At 36.0% G+C, this 19,209-nt stretch overlaps 1 protein-coding gene across 1 annotated transcript in view; it reads right to left on the minus strand.

Moving 5' to 3' along the window:
* Kif5b (kinesin family member 5B) overlaps positions 1-19,209 on the minus strand; it is a 54,766-nt gene that overhangs the window by 23,912 nt on the left and 11,645 nt on the right. Inside the window, exons 3-14 of the mRNA XM_004641760.2 lie at positions 12,703-12,776; positions 11,607-11,711; positions 10,635-10,683; positions 8,218-8,273; positions 8,040-8,127; positions 7,738-7,862; positions 6,170-6,274; positions 5,811-5,956; positions 5,068-5,216; positions 3,696-3,889; positions 2,072-2,140; positions 248-454 (exon numbers count right to left, since the gene is read on the minus strand). Coding sequence (XP_004641817.1) covers positions 248-454; positions 2,072-2,140; positions 3,696-3,889; positions 5,068-5,216; positions 5,811-5,956; positions 6,170-6,274; positions 7,738-7,862; positions 8,040-8,127; positions 8,218-8,273; positions 10,635-10,683; positions 11,607-11,711; positions 12,703-12,776 — 1,367 coding nt within the window. The remainder of the gene's footprint in view (positions 1-247; positions 455-2,071; positions 2,141-3,695; positions 3,890-5,067; positions 5,217-5,810; positions 5,957-6,169; positions 6,275-7,737; positions 7,863-8,039; positions 8,128-8,217; positions 8,274-10,634; positions 10,684-11,606; positions 11,712-12,702; positions 12,777-19,209) is intronic.

Below are 19,209 nucleotides of genomic sequence, written 5' to 3' on the forward strand. Positions count from 1 at the left end.
AAAAAAAAAAAAAAAAAAAAAAAAGTCAATATCTTTTAAAGTACCACACCACTTAAGTTACTTAGATCTTTCAGATATCAAAAAGTGTCTCTTAAGACTTCATATGTAGGAGATACTACAGTTGGGACATAAGTCCTTTGGGAATAGATGCTATCAATCCCAGGATTATATAGAAATAAGTTACTTAAACAATTTTCAATTAAAATTACTTGCATTGAAGTATTAAGAAAACCAAATTATATCCTACCGATTTCTGATTTAATTCATCACTAAGTAATTCATATTCCTTAGTTTTATCTTCAACTTCCTGAGACTTCTGATCATAATTGACAGCAAGTTCCTCTAAGGCCTGTAAAACTTCCTTTACTTCTTCCTTAGAGGCATCATTTTCTGCTTGAAGGCGGTTCAGCTCAGCTTGCATATTGTCTTGATCCCTTCTAGTAGATGCCAGAAGCTATTAAGAAAAAGTAAAACATCTATTTTCACCAACAATATACAAGTTTAAAAAGAAAAACTTATTTCCTTCATCATTTGATAACAGGTATAAGGAACATGAAGTGTGGACACTACTAGGTGTGCAAATATTCATTCAACAGATTTATTGAGTGCTCACTATGTTGGATGCATGACAGCAGCCACTGTGGCAAGGAAGAAATAAAATCAAGACTTTGCTATTGAGGAATTTAGAAAAAAAAAAAAAAAAAGACACGTAAATAGATGTACAGTACAAGATGCAATGAAGAGTCAAAAAAAAAAAAAAAAGAAAAGAAATGGGACAGAGAAAGTGTTTGGCAATACAAGAAAAGGGCTATTTCTGGAAGGAACTAAAAGAAAACTTGGCTTGGATAGGTAATTATCAGTCATGTGACAATATAAGAAAAAGGTAATCTACACTCATCAATAGTATATGCAGAAATAAGAAATGAGATATTTAGAAAATTTGCTTACAAGTTTAGATTTTCTTTGGACAAGAGGGGCATCAGTGTTATGCCTCAGAGAAACCCCGCATCAGCATGTATCTAAGTGGAGGACAGACAAGAGACTAAGCAGATGGCTACTGCCATCAGCAGGTCAGTGGCTTCTCATGAGGGACATCTGCAAATGTGCATGAGTGGGGTCTTGGGAGGGTAGTGCTAGGAATCAAACTAGGGCTTTGTGTATAGAAGGTAAGTTCTCGTCTACTAAGGTACAACCCATAATGGGGGCCAGGAGTGCTGGATGGTTTATAATGCATAGACAGGAACAACACTGTCATTGAAAGGAGGATAAGGATGAACACATTAGCATTAACTTTACTGAGGGTGTATGTATATTTCTTCCACTGAAGATGGACAACCACTCTCTCATCCCCTGAGAAGTTCAAACAAAACTCATGTTCAATTATCTACCTGCTGTTTTGGATGAAATTAAATGAGGATCCAAAGTAGGCAGACAGGAAAAAACAAAAAAAAAGCAATGTAGGCAGACAGGAAGACAAAAACAAATGTAGAAGAACTAAGATGAAAGAAGGTGGAAATAAACAGTCTGGATATAGACAGATATGGTAAATGAATAAAAATTTATTTTATTCTCATTCCTTTTTTGTTATCCAAAAGTCTACAATTATTAAAGACAAAATCAGTGTGACTCAGAAACCAGGTTTTTTGTTAAATAAAAATTGTGTTTCACAGAAGTATTTCCTCCTATCTGTGTGCAAGTACTTTTCACTGAGAGGAAATATAAGATGATAAGCAACCCTATACTTCAGGCCATCAAGTAGAATACAGTTTAGGAACCCAAGAGATGTGTGTTACTGGAAAAGAATGTTTTTTAGCAATTTCTCTGGGTTAGAGGAAATGTAAACTTAAAAAATAAAAATAAAAAACCAAAAAGACCTTAAGCTTAAGTCAAAGTCAATCTTTGCTCCAATGACTGATCATACAGTATTGGCCCTGTAGAGTACATAAAATGAAGCATGAACATACACAATGATTTAAAATCATACTCATTAGTATATTGAGCTGTGTAAATTATTTTGTCTTTAAATGACAAACTACAAGGCTTTTCTGAAAACATTATGACACACACTTACCTCCTCCTGATCCAACATTTGTGTCTTTAGTTTCTCTACTAGTTGGCTCTGCTGGTTAATTTCTTCATCCTGTAATTTTAGAAGCATCCAGTTAACAAAGTAGCTCCTAACCTGGTTCTGTTTTCCAAAACAATTTTTTTTCCCCAATACAAAATTTTATTTTTTATTTTATTTTATTTTTTTTATTTTTTATTTATTACATTTATTTATTGTGTGTGTGTGTGGCCAGCTCAGCCCACCAGGGGGCGGGTCTGGCTGGCATTTGGTGCTGCGGATCGAACCGCGGTCCCTGTGCTTTGCCAAGCTTGTTTCAAGTAGGTGCTTTAGACCACTGAGACATCTCTCCAGCCCCAAAATTTTAAATTACTATTCTTACCAAACTATTCTAAGTCTGTCTAATTCAACATGGCTTATTTTAATCTTAAAGACAATTTTGGAATTAATGATTTCTTTCAAAGATCAATAATGGGAATATATCATACAAGGAAAAAAGCTTTTATTTCTGAAATCCACTCATTAAATATTATTTCTTAAGATAAGGACTTGCTATGTAACTCTCCTACATCAACCTAAGCAGGTGGGCTACAAAGTCTGTGCTACAGTGAGTGGCTCTAAATAGGTACAACAGGTGATAAAAATAATGTTTGAATGTTTGCAGGAAAAGACATACTGCTAAAAATGGGCTAAGTGTGCTTGAAGCAAGGGGCAGTTACCTGAGATGGATTAATGACAACGTGTCTTTTACTGTAATTAAATTTTTTTTTTTCTTGTTTTGAGGAACCAGGGATTAAACTCAGGCCCTTGCACTTGCCAGGGAAGCGCTTATTCCACTGAGCCATCTCCCCGGCCCCTGTAATTAAAAATTTTTAAAAAGTGAAACATTCAACATATTTTTAATTTTTTCCCAGTGTAACCATACCTCATTCTTTAAATTCTAAAAGAATGAAGTTATTATAGAAAACACTTGTGCAGCCACTTCAAACCTGCCATTCTCTGCTTAAAATATACCACAAAATAAGCTTAAAAACATTTTCATGTACTCATCACTGCTCTATTTTTCAGAATTTACTTTTCAATTCTCCACATTACTAAAAATTATTACCCCACTCTTTCCATCCACCTCTTCTTTTATTGGAACCTGCAGATCCCTGATTCCAAGTAGTTGATCACTTTATTAGTACTCTCCATTAACCTAATGTCAAATTGTACTTAGGAAGATTTGTTTAAAGCTCAGGCTGAAATGCCAGACACGTTGGAGTAACACCTATTATCTCTACTCTGGAGGGTGAGGCAAGAAGATTTTAAATTCAAGCCCAGCCTGGGCAACTTGTTAGGGCTCTCTCAAAATAAAATAAAAAAGGACTGGGAAGACAGCTTAGGGCAAAGTACCTACTGTCTCCAGCACTCCCCACACACCTCACCCCCATAGAAGGTGGAGAAAAACATGCTTTTATAGAATTTGCACACAGCTAAACTTGTGATTTTGTATTTTCTGTTAATATGAATTTTGTGCCAAAAGAAATCAAAGGACATATATGTAGCTACACCCTGCTACTGAAATTGCAAAACGAAAATATCTGTCAATAATATTCTAAAAAAAAGACATAAAACAAACAACACATACCTTGTCATCAAGTTGCTTGTACAATTTAGCAATTTCTTCTTCACACTTCCTTCTTTCAGCATCAGTGAAACTTCCAGTAACTCCAATCGTGGCTGCTGGTTTGTCATTGGTAATAGTAATATCCTTATCTACTGTGAAAGCTTCCAAATTGGCTTTCTCTTTGTCAAACTGTTCATCAACAGGCACTGTCTCCCCTAAAACAGGCAATTACATGGTTAATAAAACTCTACATGGCTAAAATAAGTTTCAGTTTCATTCCATTTCATTGTTCTCTCTATACTTAAAGTTCAGATTACTTTTTTTGCATTGGTTAGTTCTGCTCTTTTGTGCCCTATTACATTTATTTATTTTGTTCCTACTCCTCTTTTTCAAAGTACTGGGGGTTGAATCCCAGGCCTCATGCATGGAAAGCAAGAACCCTTTGTTCATTGTATTTTTCGGTTCCAGGAATTGCTTTTATTCCCTGAATGTACCTGATCCCTACACCTGTGCCATATGCCTGTAAATGTGAAGTTGCTACTTGAAAGACCTTCTACAAGTTAATCCACACACAAATTCTAGTAGGCTACCAGGCATGGCTATAAGGTGTGGGGCAATGAGGTGGGGCAGGGCTGGGGCAGGCCAAATTCTTGGGGTTCTAGAGTCCTATATGCTGTCAAAGTTCCCCAGGGCCTGGAGCTGCAAAGCCTAGAGATCGAGTGCACTTTGTGCCCTGAAACCTTCCCAGTGCTGGGTTTTCCTGTAGCAGGCTGAGAGTTGGGGCCTAAAGAAAAGGCTAGCTTACTATTTCTCTGCAGTGCAGTTTATCAGGGAAGGGAAGGGGTAACAAGGGCAATAAACTGTCTGTCCTACCCTATGCATTGTCTTTTCTTATCACTGGGCTAGAGATGAGCACTGGTTTCTTAGGTCTTGTGAATATGCTTTTGTGTATGAATAGTTACTCAAATTTGTATTTCTGTAAAGGGTGACTGCTCCACCATCTTGCTTCTTCCTCTTACTCTACTTTAGCAGCTTGTATCAATTGTCCCATCTGTTCTGTCCCAGGGATCTGAGTACCTGGAACTATCTTTGATTCTTCCTGCCAGTCTTTGAAATCCAGTCACTAAATCTTGTCCTTTTGTTGTTTGCACTCTTTCTGGGCACCCCTTCCTGCTTTCACTTCCTAACTGGCATTGACATTGTTCAACTTTTCTCAGATAAAATAAAAAAATCAATATAAAAGACTTTATCTGAAAAATACTAAATTCTTTAAAAACAAACTGAATTGGTCATGCTTTATTTTACTTATGTTTCGTATCAAAACCTCAAGTTTATAAAATAAAACTAAATCTGTATTCAACAGATGTAAGACACCAAATTCTAAAATTATTACCGTTACGCCACCGATTGAGTTCGTTCTCAAGCCACTGAATGGTGTTCCGAAGGGTCTTATTTTTTTCTTTCTCTTTTTCGTACTTCTTTTTCCACTGTTCTGCTGTTAACTCCACATTGACACAAACTGTATTCTTAATTGTTTTGGCTCTAAGAGGTAATTGAAGGGAAAATGATATCTAGTTATCACGTAATTCTTAGACTGTATACTTAAAGCTATAAATGTATGTTTACTCATAACTCAACTAAATTTGATTTATAAACCAACTAAATGAGTTGGCTTCCCCAGTCTATGAGTTTTTCAACAACCCACTAGAGACAAAAAAAAAAAAGACATATTTTTTCAATTTGTATACAATACTGAACTAAGAAAAGTCAAAGACGGCATCACTACTGATTTTTCTAACCAATTCACAGATTACTGTATTTGCCAAGCCTGTTAACTTACTTAACAAAACTTTATATTTTTATTTTCATTAGTAAACTAATGAAAACAAAATCTGACATAAAGCTTCTTACATAAATTTAATTAAAATAAAAATCTGACTTGTTTGTGCATGAAAACTTGCCTCAAGCCTAAGTGGCCTAAAATACAGACCTAATCTGTATTATTTGTGTTTCTAATTCAAAATACTGTCCAGCATACTAATAACATGAACTGATTTGAACAGTAACTATCTGATGTCAATAAATTTAATAAATAGAAACATAAATGTAATAAACTTAGAAATTTCGAAAACAAACCTTTGACCAAATAAGAGTGTAGATTTTGTTTCAGACTCATTATATGATGACGGAGAGCAGCAAATTACAATAGTGGTTCTACAGTTACCACCAAGTGAGTCTTGAAGAATTCTTGTCATTTTACTATCTCGATATGGAACATATGTCTACGTATACAAACAGAAAACACGTTAATCAATGAGCTTCTATATCATAAAATAAGCTAATATAAATAATACAAGGTTATTTCACGTATTTTAACTGAAGATGTCAACTACAGTATACAAACGATTTAACTCCTTTGCTTACTCTCACACTATATACATAACTATATTTAAATCAATCTCTAATAAAACAGAAAACGAAGACAGGATACTCACACTACCCTCAGCCAAAGCAGAAATGACATTTCCAAGAGCAGAAAGTGACTTGTTGATGTTCTTGGCTTCATCCAGCACAGCACCTTCAGCTCCAGTTTTACTAACCTATACATAAGATTCCAAATAAAGATGCAAAATTAAGTTTCAGGTGATTTTCTTTGAATTTCCTAAGAAATTTGTAGAGGTCAAAATAACCACCAGGGAGAGAACATCAAAAGCTTCATGGTGTTATGGTCAAGTATTCACTCTAAGGTACTAATGTTCCGTGAATGACTGTACCAAGAACTTGGTCAAGCAACTAGTTGAATAAAAATATGACTAAAGAAATATCAAATCTTATGTCTAGTTCCTGCTCCTGAAAATAACCAACCTCCATGAAATTTGTAGTTCATTAATTGGTTAATCCTTTGTTACACTGAAAAGGAGAAAACTAAAATTTGCTAAAGTGTAATGCTAATTCTAATTTAAAACTAAATGAATAAACATGCTTTGAAAAAATGTAAAATGTCCACCTACGTTATAGATACGTTAGAATAAGAAATACTGGCTAAAAAAATGTTCCTCAGAATGGTTTCATCATGAGAGATGTGTATAAGCCTTTTGAGTAGAAGGGCTCAGTGTGGTGGTACATGCCTATAGTCCAAACACTCAAGAGGGTGGGGCAGAAGGATCACTACAAGTTTGAAACTACCTTGAACTACACATTGACTTCAAAGCTGGTCTAAATAGTGAGACTCTCCCCCACCCCCACCCCACCCCCCCAAAAAAAATAGAGCAAGAAAGAAAGAATGAGGGACATCATTCTAATTACAAGGAATTATCTGAGGAGAATAGCCATAATGGTCATGGAGATTCATATTAAATCATTTAAACTTTTTCAAAAATAAGTACAACTGACAATATCCATAGATTCATCCAATAGAGGATGGAAAATATTCAGGAAAAAGATTGCATCTGTACTAAACATGTACAAGCTTCTTTCTTGCCATTATTCCCTAAACAAGAAAATAAAACATCTATTTATATAGCATTCATGTTGTGCTAGGTGTAAATACATAACTGAGAGATGACTTAAAATATATAGGAGGATAAGCATAAGTTAAATACAGATACCACACCATTTTACCCACGGGACTTGAGTAGCCAAAGATTGCAGTACTCGAGCAAGGAGGCATAGTGAAGATAACGTCCCATGGGTACTGAAGAGCAACTACACAGCCAAATGAGAAAAGACTAAGGTACTTAATAGTTTTAATCATCAGGATGTGTAAAGCAGATACCAAAAATTAGAAAAGGATTAATGATATTTATGACATTCGCTGAACAAGTTACTCTCAGAAGTAAAAGCACCCATTTGTTGAATAGTATGGTCAATGACAGTAATACAGAACACATAAATCCATTTATAGAATCATAAAACATTGGTATCAAGTTATAATTCTCTAATTCTCAAATTACTAAATCAAATTTTCCAAGTTTTTAAGATACAAAAAAAGATACAACAAAACTGTTAAGTCCCAACTTAAAAGTTTAAAACATGCCTAAGTATTTACCAAATATACACTTACCTTTTCACTACCAGCTAAATCAACCAGATAAAGTTTTCCACTCAGCTTTTGTTCTGTTTGTGTGTTTTCTTGTTTTACATTAATAAGAAATATACTGTGACTTCTAGAGCTATGTTCATTCATATCTGCAATGATATTACATAAGCAATTATAAGCATGGTTTTCCCTCACAATTTCACTAAAGCATTGTTTCATAATAAGCAAATTCTTGTAATTAGTCAGATATGGAAACCCAGTTACTGTCATCTTCTCCAGGATATAAGACTGATAGGTATCCTAAGTAATGTTAATACACTACTTACTTGTAACTGCTACATGTCTGTTAGATTTTCCTTCATCTATGGTATCCATAACTTCATCTGGACTACACACAAAACGTTCTGTGCACCCCTATGAAATAATTATTTTTAAGTTTATAAATATTCTTTTAAAAATGACAAAGCTTTCCACCAAATAATCATTCTGACATTTTATATGTACCTTAACATAGGGAACTCGGTTTTTGTCTTCATGAACTGAAAGGTTGGTCTTTGAAACTGAAAAAGAAAAACAAGTAATATGAGCAAACTCTAAACTCTTAATAACACTGGCTGTAAAATAATATAATTGGCAAGTTCCCCCTAGCAGCTAAATATTCAACTTTTAAAAGATACAAAAATACCTGTTATTAAAGCAAGAACTTGTAGACACAGATTTAAACAGAAACCAATGAAGCAACACAGAATTTTAGATACACTCCAATTTCTTTTCTTTTTGAGATAGGGTTTCACGATACAATTCAGACTGGCATTGAACTCACTTTATAGAACAGGCTGGTCTCAAATTTGCAGTGATGCAACTGCCTCAGCCGCCTGGTGCTGGGATTGCAGGCGTGTGCCACCATGCATGGCCATATTTTATAAGTCAGAACATCAACATATATCATCCTATTACTTACTGGCTTGCCATAAGACAATATATCTAACTGGAATATGGGCTTAGTTAGGTTCTCTAAATTCTAATGTTCCAATGCTCTAATTATCACTTCTAAAGTAGCTATAAACACATCCTTTAAACAAGTTATAATATGTATCAAAAGATAGGCAAACTCCTATGGGAAAACATCTGAAGCAAAAGGCACAGGCACAAACTTCCTGCTTGGAACTCCAATAGCACAGTAAATAACAAGAAGAATTAACAAATGGGATGTCAAATTCAAGTTTCTTACAAATCAAGCTTGGTGGTGCATGCCTGTAATCCCAGCACTCGGGAGGCTCAGGCAGGAAAACTGCTGCGAGTTTGAGGCTAGCCTGGGCTACAGTGAGTTTAGAGCTAACCTGAACTACACAGCAAGATCCTGTCTCAGATTTAAAAAAAAAAAAAGCTTCTTACAGCAAAGTAAAATCAACAGAGAAAACCTTTGCCACTTACTCTTCCAACAAAGGAACAGTAACTAGAATATATAAAAAATTAGAATATATAAAAAATTCAAAAATATTAAAAGCAAAAAAGTCAACAAATGGGCAAACTGAATAGATACTTCTCAACAGAAACGCAAATGGCTAAGAAAAAAAAAGTTCTATATCTTTAGCCACTAGGAAAATAAATATAAGTCAAAACTACATTCTTATCCCAGCCAGGATGGCTATCAAAAATACAAAAATAATAAAATGCTAGTGAGGATACAGAGGAAAGAAATCTTCCACACTGCAGTACAACCACTATAGAAACCAGTATGCAGTAATCATAGATTTTAGTACTCCCAGTGCACTAAAAGATACCATTTGATCCAGCAATAGTACTCTTGAGAATATTCTCTAAAGAATGATAGTACTACATAGTTATACCTGCACATCCAGTCATTGTGGCACAGTCATAAAGCTAAGCTGTGGAAACAGGCTAGATGCCCATCAACAGACAAATGGATATATGTGGTATAGGCATAGTGGAAAACTCTACTGCCGTAACAAACAAAATCATACCACTTTCAGGAAAGTAGATGGAATTAGAGACTGTCATGTTAAACAAAATAAGTCAGACTCAAAGTTAAATATGGCATGTTTTCTCTAAGGAAGAAGGGAAAGAAAAGAGCTGACAGGTAAAGCAGAATTTAAATCAGAGATAAAGAAGGGGATAGTGAAACAAGAGATGGGAAGGACAACGAAAATTAAAACTCAATATGCTATACGTATACCAATACAATTTTTTTTTCCTTTTTTTTTTTTTTTTTTATGGTCAGCTCAGCCCACCCTGGGGGTAGGGCTGACATGGCATGTGGTGCTGGGGATCGAACCGAGGTCCCTGCATGCTTGCCTAAGCTGGCGCTTTAGACCACTGAGCTATCTCGCTAGCCCACATATACCAATACAATAAAATGAAATCAACTATTGTATACTGCTAATACCAATAAAGGTAGAGAACAAAGATTTCAAAAGATTGAAAAGCTTATTTTTTACCATCTATGTCAAATATATATATATATATATATGGTCTCCTGGGGCTGGGGAGATAGCTCAGCGCTCTAAGCATCTGCCTGGCAAGCACAAGAATCTGGGTTCGATCCCCAGTACCGAATGCTGTGCTGGCACCTAAAACTGGGCATGGTGGCACATGCCTGCAATCCCAGCTCTAGGGAGGCTAAGTCAGGATCACTACAAGCAAGAACCTGTACCAAATAGATAAATAAAAAAAATTTTTTTAAAAAAAAATCTCATGTCTACTACTAAAAAGGCAACAGATACTATTCTAAAAAGATCAAAGATTTTAAAAGAAAAAAAGATTAAACACTGCCAGATGTGGTGACACAGGCCTGTAATCCCATCACTTGGAAGACTCATCTAAATTTGCAGCTAGCCTGGGCTACATAGTGAGAACTCAAACAAAACAAAATCTTCAAAGAGCAAGATTTATTAACTTACCATCTAATAGGTCCCTTATCTTATCCAAATATATTTCAAAATATGAAACCTAAAGAACACAAAAGGAAAATCAACGCATTGAAATTATCAAATGGCTTGTTCACTTACTCATTAAATATTTAATGAAGTCTGAGGGCAAAGTACTATCTAGACCAGTGATGGTGAACCTTTTAGAGCCTTCAATGATAGAAATAGTCTGCTGCAGCATGCATGCCATAGGTTTGCCACCATTGGTCTAGACTGTTAAGAAAAAAAAAAAAAATCACAGATACATTAGGCATAGTTCATATTTTAATGGGAAGACACAAATTAGCTAAACTGTTTAACTGTCTACAATGAACAATTTCCATTTTATATCTTATTCTAAAATGAATTACTTAACAGTAATAGTTTTTCTTATACCAGACTTTTATAGGGAAGGCAGCTAAGGACAAACTTCAAAACAGTAAGTTTCTGACTTAACACATTCAAGTTGCGACCTTTCACAGATATGAACGGACCTAGATTCGAACACATTACAGAAGCAAGGTGCATATGACTCACTTTTTTGGACTTACAAATGCACTTGACCTGGACAGTTCTCCCAGAATAGAAATCATTTGTAAGCTAGGGCTTTACAGTAACTTATTTAAAGTTGTCTAATAGTAATGAACAATCAAGGTTACTAACCCTAAAAGATCTTTCAATTGCCAGCTGTCCATAAAATGTTTTTATTTTATTTTTTATTTTCTTATTTTCTGTACAGGGTCTATAGGGTCTCACTACACAGATTCAACTTGTAGTGATCCTGTTTTCAGCCTCCCAAGCACTGGGATTACAGGCACACGCCACAATGCCACACTGGGGATCAAACCCTGGTCCCTGTGTCTGTGTCCATAATTTTTTAAAAATTCAGAAAAATAACAGCATTACTGTATTTCAGGAAAAGGATTAAGTATAAAACAAAATACAATCTTTCCCCAACAAATTTACCTTAATATGAAATTCCAAATTTTCATCCATGGAGTAAATATAATTAAAAATATCTTGCACAATTCTTGGGATAATTCCCATGCCTTCTGGATCATGAAGTTTACCCTATATAGAAAAAATAAAAACAAAACTAGACTTCTTGTATCCTAAATTATGAACTAAAAATGAATAGAGGACAGAAATTAATATTATTATTATCAGTGGAATTATCTCTACAAATACCTAAAATAACCCAATTCAAGCATTATCCCCTAAAAATGTACATCAACTACATTATTTACCAACTTATCTTAGCTCTTCATGACTAGGTTTATATTATCCTTGCTTGTAAAATGAACACATCTGAAAAGGTTTTAGTTTTTTCCCATGTAAGTATATTGTTCCTTGCACATCTAATTAATTTCATACAAACACTAGTAATGTTTTAATTCTCTATTTCTTAATAAAAATGAGCAGTACACATTTCACCAAAATACGTTCATATTCTATACAGAAACCTCAGATAAACGATAAAATCCCTGTAGCAGTGGCTGTTTTCTGGAAGCAAAGTTAGAACAGGCCACATCTATTATTAACAGCAGCACTTATAATTGTGCAACACTCTTACCAGAGAAGTGTGGTAGGTATTTCAAGGGAGGATGGACTGAGGAATGGAGGAAAAAAAAAAAAAAAAATCACCTGAATAGAACACACAAGACATAAGAACCCAAAGTTTCCTATATAACAGGAAGACAAAAATACTTTATTCTAAAATGTTCATTAGGGGCCGGGAGATGGCTCAGTGGAATAAGTGCTTCCCTGGCAAGCGCAAGGGCCTGAGTTCAATGCCCGGTTCCGAAAAAAAAAAAAAACATCATCTTCCTTACTCTAAAATGTTCATTATTTTGTGGTTATGCTAACCAATAAGAAAAAATCATATATAATCTCAAATACAGGTTATTCCATTACTAGTCAAACTCAGTAACTATGTTTCAACAACCATGCTACATTACATGTATGAGAATTCAGGTGCTTAACCATGGTAGAATATTGTCTCTAATATTGAAAGTGTTGTCCAGATTGCAACTACAGCCAACAAAAGATCATAAAATGTTACCTCCATTGTGTGTGTCTTCCCAGAGGATGTTTGTCCATACGCAAATATTGTTCCATTATATCCTTCAAGTACATCTATAAGAAAATAAGAATGGTGTTTTTCTTTAAAAAGATTCATTATGTTACTTAAGAATTTTCTAGGAAAATGTCATATTTAACCTTAGGGAAGTTAAACCTTAGTGAGGTTAAACCATTCAAAAAAATTTCACAGGGGCTGGGAATATAGTTTAGCGGTATAGCACTTGCCTGGCAAGCATAAGGTCCTGAGTTTGATTCCCAACACTGATATTAAAAAAAAAAAAAAAACTAAAAAATTTCACAAATACAACTCTTTGTAACCCATGAATTCTGAATTTCGCATAGTAAAATTTTTGTAGGAAGGATAACAAGAAAGATGGTGAAAAAATTCCAATTTTCTCTCCAAAATATTTAAGTCCATCAAAATAAAAGTTTAGGACAGAAATGACTTAAAAGACACGAAAGAATACAAATAACATATTTAATAGTAATTCTTAGTGATGATCTATGCAAGCAGTTCCTAGAGATTGCTTCCCAAGGCCAATTAAAAAATATTGCTTACACCAACCATCTATCAATGTACATTTCAAATGTCATTATGTAAGTGTTCCAAAAACTGTATGTAATCTAAAAGAAAAAATGTTTAATATACAAGTATTAATTAGCTTTTAGAAATAGGACTAATAGGTGGCTAACTTATGGCTAAACATCATAAACCCACTTTCTCCTTGTCCCACTTACACAAGGCATTAACACAGTCCTACCTCAAAATCAGTTTTTCTGAACATTCCCATGAAATTGCAAGAAAACAATCTTTCCTAGTTCTTGGTGTACTCTTTAAGTTCTGCTGTAACACTTAACAATCATCCTTTATTATGTGGAAGAGAGGAAAACAGAGAATGAGTGAACAAGATAAACTTTTGGTTTTCTGGGATTCTGGCTTTTTAAAGAATCATTCATTCATTCGGTACAGAGTCTTACTATGTAGCTTGGACCTGTAATGATCCTTCTGTCTCAGCTTCCCCAGCACTGGGATTACAGGCATGCACCACCGTGCCTGGTTTTGATGGCAGGCATGGTGCACCAGAGTTCCAGGGCAAGCACAGCACACATATGGTACCTAGGACTGAACCTGGGTCCTTGGGCATGCGAGGCAGGCCCTTATACTGCCAACCTATCTCCCCAGCTCTTGTTTTCTGTTTTTATAACAAGGAAAGTACTATGAAATTAAGACAAGCCTTGTCACTAACAGCAGAGGATTAACAGCAGAAAGTAAAGTAGGTCTATGATCAGTTATTTTAAAAAAGAAAAGCAGAAAGGAAATTGCAACAGTGAGCATATCTACCTAGGTAACACATTTCCTACAGAAATGTTTATTGAGAAAAAAAGATATTATTACTTACTTTCCTGGGAACACTTTACAAGACTCCAAATTTAGAGTTTTCCTTAAAAAGTTATTTTATTTCATTGTATTTTATTTTACTGTCTATCTTTCTGTCTTTTTTTCCTATCTTTTTGAGACAGAGTTTTGCTGTGCAATTCAGTTCAGGCTGGCCTTAAACTTGCAGCCATCCTGCCTCAGCCTCTGGAGTGCTAGAGAATCTTATTTTTAAGAAAAGACAAAGTCATTTCATGAAGCAGTTAAAACAGATGGGATTGCAACACCTTTGCCAGCAATTCTGAAGAAATCATCCAGGGGAAAAAAATACTAGAGCCATTCCGATTCACTTATAATCATTTTCAACAGATCTATATTACTTTCTGCTCAAGATACTTTAATCTATCATAAAACCAAAGCATTCATGGGGGAAAAAGTTGTATCACGTACAGGTACAAATTCTCAATGATGAGTGTGAAAATTATGCTTATCTAAAATATACCTATAAAATCTTATATAAAAAAAGCACAAAAAAACAAAGCACAAATTTTTGTTGGATCTTCAAGAAAGCCTGGGTCAGAGAGAGAGCTCAGCAGACTATGCACCTGCTTTGGCAAGTGCAAGGACCAGGGTTCGATTCCCAGTCCCACGCACCGGCCACAGCCCTGCCCCTAGGGCGTGCTGAGCCAGCGACTAGGTCAGGGCATGGTGGCACATGCCTGTAAATCCTATTGCTGGGGATGCTGACACAAAAGGATCACTACAAGTCCAAGCTGCGTAGTGAGAGCCTGTACCCAATACATAAAATGAAAAAAAAAAAAAGATCTTTAAGAGATCCTATCACAGTACAATTACCTTGCTAATACAATAGTAAATTTTTTGTTAGAATCATCTGCAGGGAAAAAAAAAAAAAAGGAATCATCTGCAGGGCTGGAGATATAGCTCAGTGCATTAGCGCCTTCCTTGCAAATGCAGGGTTCTGAGTTTGATCCCTAGTACCATAAAAACAAAACAAAAAAAAAAGAATCACTTATCCTTAGTGAAACTATATAGTATAGGGAGGACTGGAAGGCCAGTAAATGTATCCATATAAAATGTGAAACTTCAAGCCAAATTGAAAGTTTCATATGATTAAAAAGATTAAGGCATATGCAACACTGAAATATTTCCCAAGTACCTACTGTACAGGATCTAGGCCCTGCTTCAGGTGGAGGTAAGAATGACAGTGATTTCCAGACACTCAAGTATCACTGAAGTAGTATCATTTTATCAATTAGAAACAAAGTGTTTTCAGGACTCCCAACCAGTCTCAAGAGCCACAGATGCTCAGATATGTTACAAATATGGGAGTTTTCATATATAACTTTTGTATTCATATATAACACCCACCCATTAAATCACCTTTAGATTATTTGTAATGCCTATCAGAGTACAACTGATATAAATAACTGGTGCATTGCTTAGGGAATAACGAGAAAAAAAACAGGTCTAAATGCTTAGTACACACACAGCCTTTTTTCTTCAGTTTTGTTTTTGCAGTACTGGGGACTGAACCCAGGGTCCTCACACTGAAGGATATCCCTAACCCTTTTTCCTCTCCCCCTTTTGAGAAGGTATCGCTGAATTACATTTTTTGTATTTTACATTTTTCTTTTAGGTAAAACCTACATATAAAGAAATGTAGTTATCTTAGGTGTGTATCTTTTCAAACATACAAACAATATGTGCTTGAAAACCCTACACAATACACATTTGTAAACAGATAAAATAAGGTAATTTGACCTAGTTCTTGTTTCCTTTTTTTAGTTTCATCTCCCTCTATCTGTCCCTTCCTCACTTGCTACTTTTGTTGAAGTGGTCAAATCTAACAGTTTCACATGATTCAAACTCAAATCATACCACAAATATGTGTTACTTCCCATCCATGCAATACACTCTTCCCACCTGGCACAGAACCCTAAGGCCAGGGCTTATCACTGCTCAGAAGACCCTTCTCTTTTTCCTGCTCTTTCTTTTAAGACTATAGGCTGGACAGCTTCCTCTAACCTAACTCTACAACCAGCCATAAATAAATATAGACAAGGAAACACTTCATCTTTGGTGTTCTTATAGTTCTGTATCTCCACTTCATCACAATACTACCAGAGCATTGACTGCTCATTTCTTCATCAGCCTGTTAAGTCCTAGAGGTCAGGATTGTGTTTAACTGCTAACATTCAGTGCCTAGCATTTAGTAAGAATTTAAATGCTTGCTGGAAGAACACTAGCACTACTAACACACATCTTTTTAAAGCTTTCTTCCTCTTTTAAAATACACTTGGTTTGTTGTTGTTTTTTTTCCTGTATTTAGGACAGGATCTTCAGGGTCTCACCACACAGATCAGATTCGTGGTGATTCTCCTGTTTTCAGCCTCCAAATTGCTGAGATTACAGGAGTACCTCACCATGCCCAGTCCTAATTGTCTCAGTGACCCTTTGGGCAGGGCTGGCAAGGCACACAGGGGATCAAACCCAGGCTGCTATGCTCTGCCTAAGCAGGCTCTTTAGTCCATTGAGCTATCAGGCCGGCCCTACTTCTGTTCTTTTGAAAAACTAAGGCAGGCAACTATGGATAAGTACTACTACTTTGATGATTTAAAAATCATAGCTAGTGAGTGGCTACCAAGGGACTTTGAAGTCACTTAATTTCAATGAATTTTAGCATCCTCGTCAGCAAAACATCTACTTACAGGATGGCCACAAGAATCAGAAGTCATCATATAAGATTACTGTTGCTGATATTTGAAAGGTTACATCATGCCAGGTGGTAACCATTGCCTATATATTAATCTAAGTAAATCCTTACACAATCCTAGTCAAGTCAAATAAATATATCCCAACCTACATGGAGAAAACCCAAAAGGTAGATATAGTAGACAGTCTAGGTCAAGAAGCCATGGTAGGAGGGCCGGCCAGATAACTCAGCAGATTAAAGCATTTGCTTAGGCAAATGCAGGGCCCACGGGTTCGATACCCACCCTCTGTGCCAGCGTGCGGAGACAGAGATTGAGACTGGGCATGCCCGTAATCCCAGTTGGGAGGCTGAAAAACAGGAAGGATCACTACAAGTCTGATCTGTGTAGTGAGATCCTGTACTAAATACATTAAAAAATTTTAAAAAAAAGTCATGGTAGGAATTAGGAAATCTATGAAACTCTGACATTCATAGACATTAAAGAAGTCATGACAACCACTTTGTGTATGTGTGTGTGTGTTCATACTGAGGATTGAAGCCATAGTATTCTCACTGAGCTACACCCCCAGCTCCTTTTTATTTATATGTATTTTTATTTTGAGACAGGGCTTTACTACGTCACCCAGAAAAGGCTCAAACTCACAATTCTCCTGCCTCAGTCTACCAGCATCCTGGGGATTACAGACTTATTCACCCTGATCAGCTAAATGACAACTACTTACTATAGGGCAAACAAATCTGCAACTCACTCATTCTGAATTCACAAGAATACAACTGCATAAACCTTGTTGAAAAATAATTCTATTAATGAATCTACAAAACTAGAAAGGTAACAGTCCTACACGAAATAAAGCTAATTCATTTTTTTAAAAAACTATGTCTTTTATTTATTTGGTACAGAGTATCACTATGCAGCTTGGACTCAGTGATCTTCCTGTCTCAGCCTGGAATTACAGGCATGTGCCACCACGCCTGGTTTTGGTGGCTGGCACAGCACGCCCAGGGCTCTGGAGCCGGCACAGCATGCAGTACCAGGGACTGAACTCAGGTCCTTGCGCTTGGCAGGCAGGCACTTAGATGTCTGTAAAACTTTATTCTTATACAGTAATTTATGAATCAATGTTAACCTCAGCAGACTGGTAGGAGTCTGCTTTTAGGTCATTTCTGGGAGCCTGCTTGACAAATCCGCATCTCACTAATCCCATCTGACCCATCACTTTGCTGATCTCACCTACCACCAGTTTCTAATGATGGCCTTGCACCTACTCAGTCCAGCAATGATTGTCTCAGCTGTCCTCCCACTTCTCTTGGCACCCATCACATACCACAGTCATGTTTCTCCTTCAGTTAGCGTATTCATTGATAACTGAAATAGTAGAGTTTCTGGGTGATGACAAAAGAAGTCATACTCAGGTAATTCTGTCCCCAAACAAATTATTAAGCTGGCACACTGAGAAGGAAAGACACAGTGAAAAAAACTTTCTATTTTAACACTTGCTGAAAGTCTAACTTTGTACAGTGGAAATATTTTACACTATGAGTTTCTACAATTACAGTAGATTTAACAGCTAATACCTGCTACATAATTAAACTTTTGCAACCTCCCCTATTTGCTGAGGACAAATTGCAGACTTAGGTAAAGTTATCTTCATCAAAAGCCAGACAGGTAAAAAAAAAATGTCAGCCCAGGCTTCAATTTAGGCCAAATACAAATCCTAACATTCCTTCTCTTTGGAGAAATGGTCTCATTATGTAGTCCTAGGTTGACCTGAAACTCACCACATAGCCCAGGCTACTCTCAATTTCATGATCTTCCTTGCCTCAGCCTCTCCAGTGCTATAATCATATGCATATATCACACCTAGCTCGAAGTCTATATTCTTGATTTACTACAACAAAGAAGGGAACTACTGTCTTGAACTCAGTTCTAAACAGTAAGGCAGGAACATGCTGATAAAGTAGAAGGGACTAAAATTTTGGAGAAAAGGAGAGAATTTCAAGCAACAAATTATGTCTTAGAGATACAAACAGTAGTGACAGGCATGGTGGTGCATGCCTGTACAAGTTTGAGTCTAGCCAGGCTACATAAAGAGCTCAAGCCCAGCCTGAACTACACAGCAAGACTGTCTCAACATCCTCACCATCCCCAGAACAAAAGTAGTAACACATGTACCCGAGCTATCCTAGCTATCCAGAACTACAGATTTCAAAGAGTTCTGAGAAGGGAGCTATGAGCTTATTATTGAGACATTAAGCAAGGATGTTCAAAAAGAGGTAAAAATCACTAGAACCGTATGAGAAAGGTAAATACATAGCATGTTTCCCAAAGTAATAAAAAATAAAAACCAAGGCCTTAAAAAAGAGCCTTTAAAGTCATA

This window comes from Octodon degus, unplaced genomic scaffold, assembly GCF_000260255.1.
Source record: "Octodon degus isolate 3935 unplaced genomic scaffold, OctDeg1.0 scaffold00141, whole genome shotgun sequence".
Classification (NCBI taxonomy): Eukaryota; Metazoa; Chordata; class Mammalia; order Rodentia; family Octodontidae; genus Octodon; species Octodon degus.